Genomic DNA, 13898 nt, shown 5'->3' on the forward strand with positions numbered 1-13898 from the left:
AGTTTTGAATTGATAAACTCAGACCGAAGTTCAATGACCAATACTCTGCAGTTCGTTTAGTTCTGTAGAAAGTTTCTTTTCTTTCAATAAAATACTATTATATGTCGGTGTGAGCTGCGCGAGTCGAAAGTGGTATAAAAAAAGAGGTGAAAAGCCTGGGTATGAACCGGCCGGTTTCATTCATTAATAAACCATTCGTTAAACAGGAAAGTAGTTTCTAGTGGTATGTTGTATTTGTTTTGAGGTAACTAGACCGTGTAGAAACGGGTGAACGCGGCTTTCAGGCGCGATGTCTGAAAGCACGCATCTTACGACAACTGATCATGCGCAAATCTAAACCAATGATGAAAATTTATGTTAATGAATATAAGTTTACTGAAACAGTTTACTTCAGGGGAAGATGGACAGATGTCAGTACTATTGGGAAAGAGCTTATGTCGGTAGGTACTTGGTTACAAGTTCACTTTAAACAATAGTAAGTGTAAAGCGGACAGATGTCAGTACTACTGACATCACCTGTCAGAATATATGGGGTAAAAACCCCATCAATTATAAACAACCTAAACCTAGATCAGTAGAAGAAGACAGATGTCAGTACTACTGAGAATATTTTCTACTGTATGATCTTGTAACTTACAGTTTAATCACACTGTAACTATAACCCTAGTTTTACTTGTAACTTCATTGTATTGTCGTTATACAATACTCTGTGTTTGAGTTTTCTTACCAATGAGCATATTATATTGTTTTGTTTTTTAAATTTCGCGCAAAGCTACACGAGAGCTATCTGCGCTAGCCTTCCTTAATTTAACAGTGTAAGACTAGAGAGAAGGCAGCTGGTCATTAATATCCACCGCTAATTCTGTGAGTAACGAGCAGCTGGATTGACCGTAACATTATAACACCCCTATGGCTGAAAGGGCAACCATGTTTGATGTGATTGGGATTCAAACCTGCGCCCCCACATATGCGAGAGTCAAGCGCCCTAACCACCTGGCCATGCCGGGGCCGCATTTTATATTACAACTTGTATCTAGTAACAGAAGATAATTAAATGAAGTAATTAGTTCTCTTAACAGTACTTATCCATTGGTCAGAGATTAAAAGACTTAGTTCTCTTAACAGTACTTATCCATTGGTCAGAGATTAAATCCGAAGACATAATGAAGTACTAGCGGGAGGGCCCTCCTGTTGGCATGAATACAGGCCTGGATCCTTCTTACTTTGTTCCTAAACATCGCTATGCTAAAGCTGGCTTGAAATAGACTGAATAAAATATGATTACAAACTGCACAGTGACTTCCTCTAAACATCTTGTATGACAAGAAAGTCAATCGTTTGATTGTTATCATTTATAGAATGTCCCTCTATTGAATAAAAAACTAAGTTTTCCTTATTTACAGCAGGAGTTAAAATATTTGTGTAAGAATCAGAAACGAGTAGGTTTTCAAGTGAGTCCTGTTATAAAAATAGTGTGTTGTTTCTATCGTGTCAAACCAACTCTGTTTTAGTGTCATTATAAAAAACGGGGAAGTTAAGAAAAAATTTGGAACCGTGAAACATGTACAAATACATCACATCCGATAGGCGACCGTAGCGCCATCACACTGATTTATTTTCAGTCGCCTTCATCTACACTGCTAACATAATTCGGTTTATCTAGACGTGAGGTTTAATTTACGTCAATGTATATTCTACAAAATAGTATATAGTATTAGCGCTAAAGGGTATTGTTTTATTTTATATATATGTCTTTATTAATTATGCACTCACCACATTTGATTCAAAAATATGTTTGGCTTTTTGGCGTACAAAAGTAGTACGTCTTGGATTCTAACGAGAACGACTGGTTTAGAGCATTCTTAGCTACTTAAAGAAGTCAGCCTCTGTTCTGTAGATAGACCAGTGGCACAGTAGTCGGCCTGTAGATGTATTTGTACAGCTAGAAACAGGGTGTCAACAACCGTTGTGGACAGCGAGTAGATATTCCATTGTGCAGCTTTGTGCTTAACTTTAAGCAAAACAAACAAATGATGTGGATAAGCAGTGACCTCTGGTGGAGACTCTGATATTTTAATTCACTAGTATCAAATAGGGGACCCTCATGTTAATTTTGTTTCTGTACGTTATGCCATAATGCATCTTTTACCATTTCTATTGGCCTGGCATGGGCAAATGGATAAGGCACTCGACTCCTGAGGGTCGCGTGGTTCAAACCCGTCACACCAAACATGCTCGCCCTGTCAGCCTTTGAGGCTGTAATAATAATGTGACAATCAGTTCCACTATTCGTTGGTAAAAGAGTAGCCCAATAGTTGGTGGTGGATGGTGATGACTAGCTTCCGCTTTCCCTCACTCTACATTACTAAATTGAGACAGCTAGCGCGAAATACAAAACCATTTTTCTTTATTGTCCCCTGGTATTACGTCACTATGTATCAGTATATCCTAATTTTTTGATTGATTTTAAAATGTTCGTGTGAAGTTCCAGAAGGGATATCAACACACAACCTCAGTAGTGTTGTGAAATGATAAACCAGAAGAAATGCACACTGACTACCAAACCTTGAGAGACTTTTATTTGACCGAACGCTGTGCTGACAATTATGTTCCTATACTCGTGGTGTACAGAGCAGAAATAACCCCTGTGCAGCTTTGTGCTTAGCAACAAACGAACCAAACAGTGGAATTTGACTGTCATTTTGTAACGCACCCACAACCTCAAAGTGGGGCGAGAGAGTTTTGGTATTGTTGTCTTTTTTTTTCGTCAACGTAGTATGAACCATGAATTTCCGGATCCACACCCTTGGTACGCTAATCATTAGGCTATTGGTACTCACCGTATACCCAATAAGAAACACGATATATATTTCTATAATTCATAGTCTTATCTCAAACAGAAAGTTTGTGATTAAACGAACTTTATTTATTTAAAAGGAAGTAAACTGACAAAAGACTGAGTGAAGTGAAGAGATGCGACATTACACGGACATCCATTACCACGTGTTGTGGTAATTGTTATTAACATTAATACATTAAAACGCATCACTGCATTACTATAGATCCTACCATCAATTACTCTCCCCCAAGAGGGAGGCGCCCCACACTTTGTAAAACGCTGATCTACGTGATTTCATGTTGAGAATACTTGTTTACCGTATCCACGTTCGTCACGTCACAGAGAGAAACTGGACCATATTTTAGCTGGAAACCTTTATAATTATCTGTTAAAATCTGGGTGACCTCATATATAAATAAATGCATGTAGCCTACTTTATATCCTGTTTTAAAATGTCTTCATGATTCGACTGATGCGCTCCACTGTTGATCGGTGAGCTACTGTGTGTCTATATTTGTATATTCATGTTTTTATTCTTCAAGAATTTAAATTTTATTACTCATCATGCAGTTTGAGTAAAGTTAAAATGACAAATTTCGTTACTCCTGTCTTCTTCACCCAGTCATGTGTATATACCGTTTTCCTCCTTTATTGGTTCAAAATAAAATTTCAACAAGGGTTAGGTTTTCCACGTTTGGTTTGCTATAATTTCTAATCCTGTTTATTTCTGCTCTGTAAAAAATAAATTTGTTTGTTTTAATTACACGAACATCAGAATAGTCAGGGTATGGCAGTTAGTTTCACTGTTTCAAGTAGCTTTGTGTGAAATTCAACAAAACAAAGTAGATAGTGGGTTCTCAATGAAATTTTGCTACAGAAGGTGGAAGAACCCTTGTCTGTTTGCGTAGTGAGTCCCAATTTGTCTCACCGAGACAAGGGAAGGCAGCTAATTAACTCTGACACTGCCAACTGTTGGGATGCTCTTTACCAACGAATAGTGGAATTGACCATCACAGTATAAAAGCCCCACGGTTAAAAAAGACGATCGTGTTCAGTGATGGGATTCGATCCCGTGACCGAATGTAGTCCCTGACACCGAACTATCCAATCTTTGAAATGGACTCAATGTTTTTATTGTTATCTTTGAAGGAATACAAAAAGGTTATGTTAACACTGTAACACTGCTGAAATCACATTCAACCTTTTATACACTTAGTCAATAAATGAAGAAACGGAGTTTATCAAATTAAGATTATTGTTTCTGTTTAAATTCAGTGATGAATAATCCAGTAGCATAAAACAAGGTTCAATATGCTCAGAGCATGTTAAACCAATTACTTGATAGGTTTATATTTTTAGAAGATTTATTCTATCTATATAAATACTGATTTATATAAAACTTATGATCACCATACTACTTATAAAGAGAACAGGCCAGGTGGGTTAAGGTGTTCGACTCGTAATCTGAGGGTCGCGGATTCGAATCCCGGTCGCACCAAACATGCTCGCCCTCCCAGCCGTGGGGCGTTAAAATGTGACGGTAAATCCCACTATTCGTTGGTAAAAGTAGCCCAAGAGTTGGCGGTGGGTGGTAATGACTAGCTGCCTTTTCTCTAGTCTTACACTACTAAATTAGGGACGGCTAGCGCAGATAGCCCTCGAGTAGCTTTGCGCGAAATTCTAAAACAAACAAACAAAGAGAACATTTCTGAAAATTACTTATGATATGTTTCGAATGTGCGCCAAAATAATAAATAAATTACTCTTAAGAATAACATTTAAACAATATTTTCCTTTTAAGAAGTTCAGTTAACTCAGAAACGTGTTTTATAATCACAATGCTAATGGTATGCACGTGTATAAATGTGTGTGTATCTAAGTTCAACAGACAACTCATCCCAGTCTGTATCCTTTTCCTTCTGATGAAAATTAGGCCACACTCGAGGTTTGGAGTCCGTTTTGGACTTTCTCTAGAAATTCATGGTGTTGTAGCGCTTTAAATTGGCTATAATTCATGTTTTCCTATATTTACATAATATTAACCTGTGTGTATTTGACACAGATATCCTGTTTAAAGAAACCAAACTGTAATTTGTTCAGCGTAAATTGGTCTTTTGCGCTTATCGCTTCAAAAAAACATTCATAGAAATTAAAACTAATTAGCCTAGCTTTTTAGTAAAAAACACCTTATTGATTTATGAATAGCGATTGTTTTCTAAAGTTGTTTTTTTTATGTGTGGAAGGGTCTTTACTAAAACTAATTGTTAGCACTAAGTCTGTTTATAATAATAGATTTAGGGTAGACTTGTCCGCGTAGTGTGACTAAAGTATCAGGATTAGAGTCACCGTTACTGCAAAACCCACGTTCTGTACCTTGTGGCCATAAGTGTGCTACTGAGTAAGTTTAGTTATTAGGGCTTAGTTATATAGTGAAGGTTTTAGTGAGAAAGTAGGGTTAGCTGTAAGTAGTGATTACCAGGTGTAAACAGTTAATGTTCTATAAATGTTGGACAGTTTACTGTATAGTGAAGGCCTTTAGTGTAAAAGCAAGGTTAGCTGTAAGTGGTGATTAACAGGTGTAAACAGTTAATGTTCCATAAATGTTGGACAATTTATTGTATAGTGAAGGTTTTAGTGTAAACCTAGGGTTAGCTGTAAGTGGTGATTAACAGGTGTAAACAGTTAATGTTCTATAAATGTTGGACAGTTTATTGTATAGTGAAGGTTTTAGTGAGAAAGTAGGGTTAGCTGTAAGTGGTGATTACCAGGTGTAAACAGTCAATGTCCCATAAATGTTGGACAGTTTATTGTATAGTGAAGGTTTTAGTGTAAAAGTAGGGTTAGCTGTAAGTGGTGATTAACAGGTGTAAACAGTTAACGTTCTATAAATGTTGGACTGTTTATTGTATAGTGAAGGTTTTAGTGTAAAAGTAGGGTTAGCTGTAAGTGGTGATTACCAGGTGTAAACAGTCAATGTTCTATAAATGTTGGACAGTTTATTATATAGTGAAGGTTTTAGTGTAAAAGTAGGGTTAGCTGTAAGTGGTGATTACCAGGTGTAAACAGTCAATGTTCTATAAATGTTGGACAGTTTATTGTATAGTGAAGGTTTTATGATAAAATAAGTTAAGTTAACCCTAGTATAACTGTTTGACCTCTTGATGACCACTCTAGCTGTATGACCGTTTTAACTACACTACTATGTTCGACCTTGTGTTTACCATTCTATAATTGATATAACTTTTTTTTAAATCTGCAGACGAACTGTACGTAATGTATATATTGTCTGTATGTTCCAAACTGTATATCTCCAAAACGTGTCGGGCCGGCATGGCTAGGCGGTTAAGGCACTCGACTCGTAATCCGAGGGTCGCGGGTTCGAATCCCGATTGCACCGAAAATGCTCGCACTTTCAGCCGTGGGGACGTTATAATGTGATGGCCAATTCCACTATTCGTTGGTAAAAGTGTGGCCTAAGAGTTGGTGGTGGGTGGTTATGGCTAGCTGCCTTCCCTCTAGTTTTACACTGCTAAATTAGAGACGGTAGCCCTCTTGTAACTTTGCGAGAAATTCAAAAACAAACATACAAACAAAACGTATGTTTACATGAAATACAGACATGGCGGATAATTATGAGTCATTCGTTGGATTGTCTTAAGTGCACTTGCTCGTATCTCGTTACCATGAAGTGATTCTAAACTGAAAATATGACGTTTAGAATTTAAACTTTTGTGAACTGGCCTGTCTTGGACTCGATGATAGATCTCAAGCACAGATTAACTAGTTATCTAAACAGAACGTTTTAACATTCAGAACATGGAAAACTTTAAACCATGTGGTGACATTCCACTCGTTTCTTTCCTGAGAAGGGATTTATCTTACATTCCCTTAGACTTTTCTCTCTTATTTCCTCTCTCTTCTGATAAAATAACAAAGTCATGATTGGGTGTCATTATGAATATTTTAAGTAAATATTTGTATTATTGCTTGGAACTAGTTATGACATCGACAATCAGTCATGTCCTGTGCATTCAAAATACTTTTTTTTCATAATGACTCATTATAATGACCCTGATAAACTTCTGTTCAGTATATACTATAACATTTATGCTTATGCCGAAAACATTGCTAAACCTAATATCTGTGATAAAGGAATGCCGAAAACATTGCTAAGTCTAATATCTGTGATAAAGGAAGGCCGAAAACATTGCTAAGTCCAATATCTGTGATAAAGGAAGGCCGAAAACATTGCTAAGTCTAATATCTGTGATAAAGGAAGGCCGAAAACATTGCTAAGTCTTAATATCTGTGATAAAGGAAGGCCGAAAACATTGCTAAGTCTTAATATCTGTGGTAAAGGAAGGCCGAAAACATTGCTAAGTCTTAATATCTGTCATAAAGGAAGGCCGAAAACATTGCTAAGTCTTAATATCTCTAATCATAATCATAAGTCACTTCAAGTTTTCTCCATATTCATCTTGGATCGTCAGAGGTATGTAGAAATAATGCTGTCCATCTGTCTTTATGTATCATAAGTGATCAATCAAGCGGCCTATCGTACAACACCAGAACTCCCCAGCTGGACAAGACTTTTCGTTAGTAAAAGAGTAGCCCAAGCGTTGGCGGTGGGTGGTGATGACTAGCTGCCTTCCCTCTAATCTTGCACTGCTAAATTATGGACGGCTGGCACAGATAGCCCTCGAGTAGCTTTGCGCGAAATTAAAAAACAAACAAGATAAAGCTTTTAATTATGGTATCAGCAAAAAAAATTGCATATATATATGAAACTATTTGTGTAATATGTTTTAGTACTCTGGGGTAAAGACAAAAAAGCTGTCGCATTATTCTGAGATTATGGTGTAATTTAATACGTTAAAACTTCCAGAAGGTAAAAAAAAAAAAAGAGAATATATTGTAAATTATGTGATAAATATTTCTCCCATACCAGCGGTATAACAAGATTATTTCTAGTTTTAGCCACATTCCAAACATTTCGAATCTGTGTGGCCTGATTTATTTCAACCGATCCGTTCAGTTTTGTTTTTCTCCATTTGATTATTTGATTCCCGCCAGACTTGCAGTCTCAGGTTTGTGAACCAGTTTTGTAGGGCTGTATGTTCTATAACCTTTCTAAATTCAAGAATGTTGTTCGTGATGAACTGTTAAAATGATTTAATATATTACTCTCTGAAACTAGAAAAAAATTGTTGATTTAATGTGTGACTGATGTTGCACACCAGCAGACGCACGGTCCTTGACAGTCAGCAAGTTGAGTCCAAGGAAACCAAGATGATTGGAACTTAATGAACTACTGCAACCCTCGTCCGCTCTTCCTGTTGTTGAGGGTTCCAGGTCATTCTTCCGTTAGGTTTGGCCGTTGGGAACTTGGGGTTGGATCGTTCTTTATCAGGAACCTCATCCTCCACTTTGCCGTCATGGGTGACCCTACCAGAAGCGCAAGGCTCCCGACGGCATCGTTCTCAGAATCGCTGGCACGCGCAAGCCCTCTTGCCACAACAAAGTGACGATCCGACGAGAGAGTCGTTATTACACATACGTTTAAAAAATAAAGAGCCAAAAAGCTAATTGGAAGACGGGAATTGAGCAACACTCACCTTCAGTCCTGAGGATACTCTTGTCAGATCGATTAGTGGGAATTGATGTGACGTTTATAACGTCACAAAATATGATGTATCTCTATGATTCTTAAAGAGGCACTATTAACTCTACATTATTCTGAGCTCTTATTATTAACTTCACACCAACAGGTCCAACCCTCGCTCTGTCTAACATCAAACTTCACAAAGTCAGAGCAGTTATTCGTGCTGTTACGATAGAACATTTACCAAAGACAAAGTGACAGCCCTTACGTCACACCACATAAATTTTGTTTTACATTTCAATAGACCTTATAAATTATCGTCGCACTAAAAGTTAGGCAATCTGTATCAGGCCGCAGATGAAGGGTTTTATTGTCCAATCTGTATATCTACTTGTCTCTCTGTACCTATTTGTCACGTTCATTAAGGTTCATGATGAAGGGTTTTGTTGTCCAGTCTCTATATCTACTTGTCTCTCTCTACCTGTTTGTCACGTTCATTAAGGTTCATGATGAAGGGTTTTGTTGTCCAGTCTCTATATCTACTTGTCTCTCTCTACCTGTTTGTCACGTTCATTAAGGTTCATGATGAAGGGTTTTATTGTCCAATCTGTCTATCTACTTGTCTCTCTCTACCTGTTTGTCACGTTCATTAAGGTTCATGATGAAGGGTTTGTTGTCCAGTCTCTATATCTACTTGTCTCTCTCTACCTGTTTGTCACGTTCATTAAGGTTCATGATGAAGGATTTTGTTGTCCAATCTCTATATCTACTTGTCTCTCTCTACCTGTTTGTCACGTTCATTGAGGTTCATGATGAAGGGTTTTGTTGTCCAATCTGTATATCTACTTGTCTCTCTACCTGTTTGTCACGTTCATTAAGGTTCATGATGAAGGGTTTTGTTGTCCAGTCTCTATATCTACTTGTCTCTCTCTACCTGTTTGTCACGTTCATTAAGGTTCATGATGAAGGGTTTTGTTGTCCAGTCTCTATATCTACTTGTCTCTCTCTACCTGTTTGTCACGTTCATTAAGGTTCATGATGAAGGGTTTTGTTGTCCAGTCTCTATATCTACTTGTCTCTCTCTACCTGTTTGTCACGTTCATTAAGGTTCATGATGAAGGGTTTTGTTGTCCAGTCTCTATATCTACTTGTCTCTCTCTACCTGTTTGTCACGTTCAATAAGGTTCATGATGAAGGGTTTTATTGTCCAATCTCTATATCTACTTGTCTCTCTCTACCTGTTTGTCACGTTCATTAAGGTTCATGATGAAGGGTTTTGTTGTCCAATCTCTATATCTACTTGTCTCTCTCTACCTGTTTGTCACGTTCATTAAGGTTCATGATGAAGGGTTTTGTTGTCCAGTCTCTATATCTACTTGTCTCTCTCTACCTGTTTGTCACGTTCAATAAGGTTCATGATGAAGGGTTTTATTGTCCAATCTGTATATCTACTTGTCTCTCTCTACCTGTTTGTCACGTTCATTAAGGTTCATGATGAAGGGTTTTATTGTCCAATCTGTATATCTACTTGTCTCTCTCTACCTGTTTGTCACGTTCATTAAGGTTCATGATGAAGGGTTTTGTTGTCCAATCTCTATATCTAGTTGTCTCTCTCTACCTGTTTGTCACGTTCATTAAGGTTCATGATGAAGGGTTTTGTTGTCCAATCTCTATATCTAGTTGTCTCTCTCTACCTGTTTGTCACGTTCATTAAGGTTCATGATGAAGGATTTTGTTGTCCAATCTCTATATCTAGTTGTCTCTCTCTACCTGTTTGTCACGTTCATTAAGGTTCATGATGAAGGGTTTTGTTGTCCAATCTCTATATCTACTTGTCTCTCTCTACCTGTTTGTCACGTTCATTAAGGTTCATGATGAAGGATTTTGTTGTCCAATCTCTATATCTACTTGTCTCTCTCTACCTGTTTGTCACGTTCATTAAGGTTCATGATGAAGGATTTTGTTGTCCAATCTCTATATCTACTTGTCTCTCTCTACCTGTTTGTCACGTTCATTAAGGTTCATGATGAAGGGTTTTGTTGTCCAATCTCTATATCTACTTGTCTCTCTCTACCTGTTTGTCACGTTCATTAAGGTTCATGATGAAGGGTTTTGTTGTCTCATCTACTTGTCTCTCTCTCTGTTTGTCACGTTCATTATCTAGGGTTTTGTTGTCCAGTCTCTATATCTACTTGTCTCTCTCTACCTGTTTGTCACGTTCATTAAGGTTCATGATGAAGGGTTTTGTTGTCCAATCTCTATATCTACTTGTCTCTCTCTACCTGTTTGTCACGTTCATTAAGGTTCATGATGAAGGGTTTTGTTGTCCAATCTCTATATCTACTTGTCTCTCTCTACCTGTTTGTCACGTTCATTAAGGTTCATGATGAAGGGTTTTGTTGTCCAGTCTCTATATCTACTTGTCTCTCTACCTGTTTGTCACGTTCATTAAGGTTCATGATGAAGGGTTTTGTTGTCCAATCTCTATATCTACTTGTCTCTCTCTCTACATTAAGGTTCATGATGAAGGGTTTTTTGTCACTACTTGTCTCTCTCTACCTGTTTGTCATTTCATTAAGGTTCATGATGAAGGGTTTTGTTGTCCAATCTCTATATCTAGTTGTCTCTCTCTACCTGTTTGTCACGTTCATTAAGGTTCATGATGAAGGGTTTTGTTGTCCAATCTCTATATCTAGTTGTCTCTCTCTACCTGTTTGTCACGTTCATTAAGGTTCATGATGAAGGGTTTTGTTGTCCAATCTCTATATCTAGTTGTCTCTCTCTACCTGTTTGTCACGTTCATTAAGGTTCATGATGAAGGGTTTTGTTGTCCAATCTCTATATCTACTTGTCTCTCTCTACCTGTTTGTCACGTTCATTAAGGTTCATGATGAAGGGTTTTGTTGTCCAATCTCTATATCTACTTGTCTCTCTCTACCTGTTTGTCACGTTCATTAAGGTTCATGATGAAGGGTTTTGTTGTCCAATCTCTATATCTACTTGTCTCTCTCTACCTGTTTGTCACGTTCATTAAGGTTCATGATGAAGGGTTTTGTTGTCCAATCTCTATATCTACTTGTCTCTCTCTACCTGTTTGTCACGTTCATTAAGGTTCATGATGAAGGGTTTTGTTGTCCAATCTCTATATCTACTTGTCTCTCTCTACCTGTTTGTCACGTTCATTAAGGTTCATGATGAAGGGTTTTGTTGTCCAATCTCTATATCTACTTGTCTCTCTCTACCTGTTTGTCACGTTCATTAAGGTTCATGATGAAGGGTTTTGTTGTCCAATCTCTATATCTAGTTGTCTCTCTCTACCTGTTTGTCACGTTCATTAAGGTTCATGATGAAGGGTTTTGTTGTCCAATCTCTATATCTACTTGTCTCTCTCTACCTGTTTGTCACGTTCATTAAGGTTCATGATGAAGGGTTTTGTTGTCCAATCTCTATATCTACTTGTCTCTCTCTACCTGTTTGTCACGTTCATTAAGGTTCATGATGAAGGGTTTTGTTGTCCAATCTCTATATCTACTTGTCTCTCTCTACCTGTTTGTCACGTTCATTAAGGTTCATGATGAAGGGTTTTGTTGTCCAATCTCTATATCTAGTTGTCTCTCTCTACCTGTTTGTCACGTTCATTAAGGTTCATGATGAAGGGTTTTGTTGTCTCTATATCTACCTACCTGTTTGTCACGTTCATTAAGGTTCATGATGAAGGGTTTTGTTGTCCAATCTCTATATCTACTTGTCTCTCTCTACCTGTTTGTCACGTTCATTAAGGTTCATGATGAAGGGTTTTGTTGTCCAATCTCTATATCTACTTGTCTCTCTCTACCTGTTTGTCACGTTCATTAAGGTTCATGATGAAGGGTTTTGTTGTCCAATCTCTATATCTACTTGTCTCTCTCTACCTGTTTGTCACGTTCATTAAGGTTCATGATGAAGGGTTTTGTTGTCCAATCTCTATATCTACTTGTCTCTCTCTACCTGTTTGTCACGTTCATTAAGGTTCATGATGAAGGGTTTTGTTGTCCAATCTCTATATCTACTTGTCTCTCTCTACCTGTTTGTCACGTTCATTAAGGTTCATGATGAAGGGTTTTGTTGTCCAGTCTCTATATCTACTTGTCTCTCTCTACCTGTTTGTCACGTTCATTAAGGTTCATGATGAAGGGTTTTGTTGTCCAATCTCTATATCTACTTGTCTCTCTCTACCTGTTTGTCACGTTCATTAAGGTTCATGATGAAGGGTTTTGTTGTCCAATCTCTATATCTACTTGTCTCTCTCTACCTGTTTGTCACGTTCATTAAGGTTCATGATGAAGGGTTTTGTTGTCCAATCTCTATATCTACTTGTCTCTCTCTACCTGTTTGTCACGTTCATTAAGGTTCATGATGAAGGGTTTTGTTGTCCAATCTCTATATCTACTTGTCTCTCTCTACCTGTTTGTCACGTTCATTAAGGTTCATGATGAAGGGTTTTGTTGTCCAATCTCTATATCTACTTGTCTCTCTCTACCTGTTTGTCACGTTCATTAAGGTTCATGATGAAGGGTTTTGTTGTCCAATCTCTATATCTACTTGTCTCTCTCTACCTGTTTGTCACGTTCATTAAGGTTCATGATGAAGGGTTTTGTTGTCCAATCTCTATATCTAGTTGTCTCTCTCTACCTGTTTGTCACGTTCATTAAGGTTCATGATGAAGGGTTTTGTTGTCCAATCTCTATATCTACTTGTCTCTCTCTACCTGTTTGTCACGTTCATTAAGGTTCATGATGAAGGGTTTTGTTGTCCAATCTCTATATCTACTTGTCTCTCTCTACCTGTTTGTCACGTTCATTAAGGTTCATGATGAAGGGTTTTGTTCAATCTCTATATTGTCTCTCTCATGATCACGTTCAGGTTCATGATGAAGGGTTTTGTTGTCCAATCTCTATATCTAGTTGTCTCTCTCTACCTGTTTGTCACGTTCATTAAGGTTCATGATGAAGGGTTTTGTTGTCCAATCTCTATATCTAGTTGTCTCTCTCTACCTGTTTGTCACGTTCATTAAGGTTCATGATGAAGGGTTTTGTTGTCCAATCTCTATATCTAGTTGTCTCTCTCTACCTGTTTGTCACGTTCATTAAGGTTCATGATGAAGGGTTTTGTTGTCCAATCTCTATATCTACTTGTCTCTCTCTACCTGTTTGTCACGTTCATTAAGGTTCATGATGAAGGGTTTTGTTGTCCAATCTCTATATCTAGTTGTCTCTCTCTACCTGTTTGTCACGTTCATTAAGGTTCATGATGAAGGGTTTTGTTGTCCAATCTCTATATCTAGTTGTCTCTCTCTACCTGTTTGTCACGTTCATTGTCATGATGAAGGGTTTTGTTGTCCAATCTCTATTCTAGTTGTCTCTCTCTACCTGTTTGTCACGTTCATTAAGGTTCATGATGAAGGGTTTTGTTGTCCAA

At 37.6% G+C, this 13898-nt stretch overlaps 1 protein-coding gene across 1 annotated transcript in view; it reads left to right on the forward strand.

Annotated features, from left to right (window-relative positions):
• The first annotated feature begins 307 nt into the window (after window positions 1-307).
• Window positions 308-13898, forward strand: part of LOC143246890 (uncharacterized) — a 32323-nt gene continuing 18732 nt past the window's right edge. The window contains exon 1 of the mRNA XM_076494146.1: window positions 308-440. Within this exon, the coding sequence (XP_076350261.1) occupies window positions 401-440 (40 nt within the window). The 5' untranslated portion in view covers window positions 308-400. The remainder of the gene's footprint in view (window positions 441-13898) is intronic.

This window comes from Tachypleus tridentatus, chromosome 3, assembly GCF_004210375.1.
Source record: "Tachypleus tridentatus isolate NWPU-2018 chromosome 3, ASM421037v1, whole genome shotgun sequence".
In the NCBI taxonomy this organism is placed as follows: domain Eukaryota; kingdom Metazoa; phylum Arthropoda; class Merostomata; order Xiphosura; family Limulidae; genus Tachypleus; species Tachypleus tridentatus.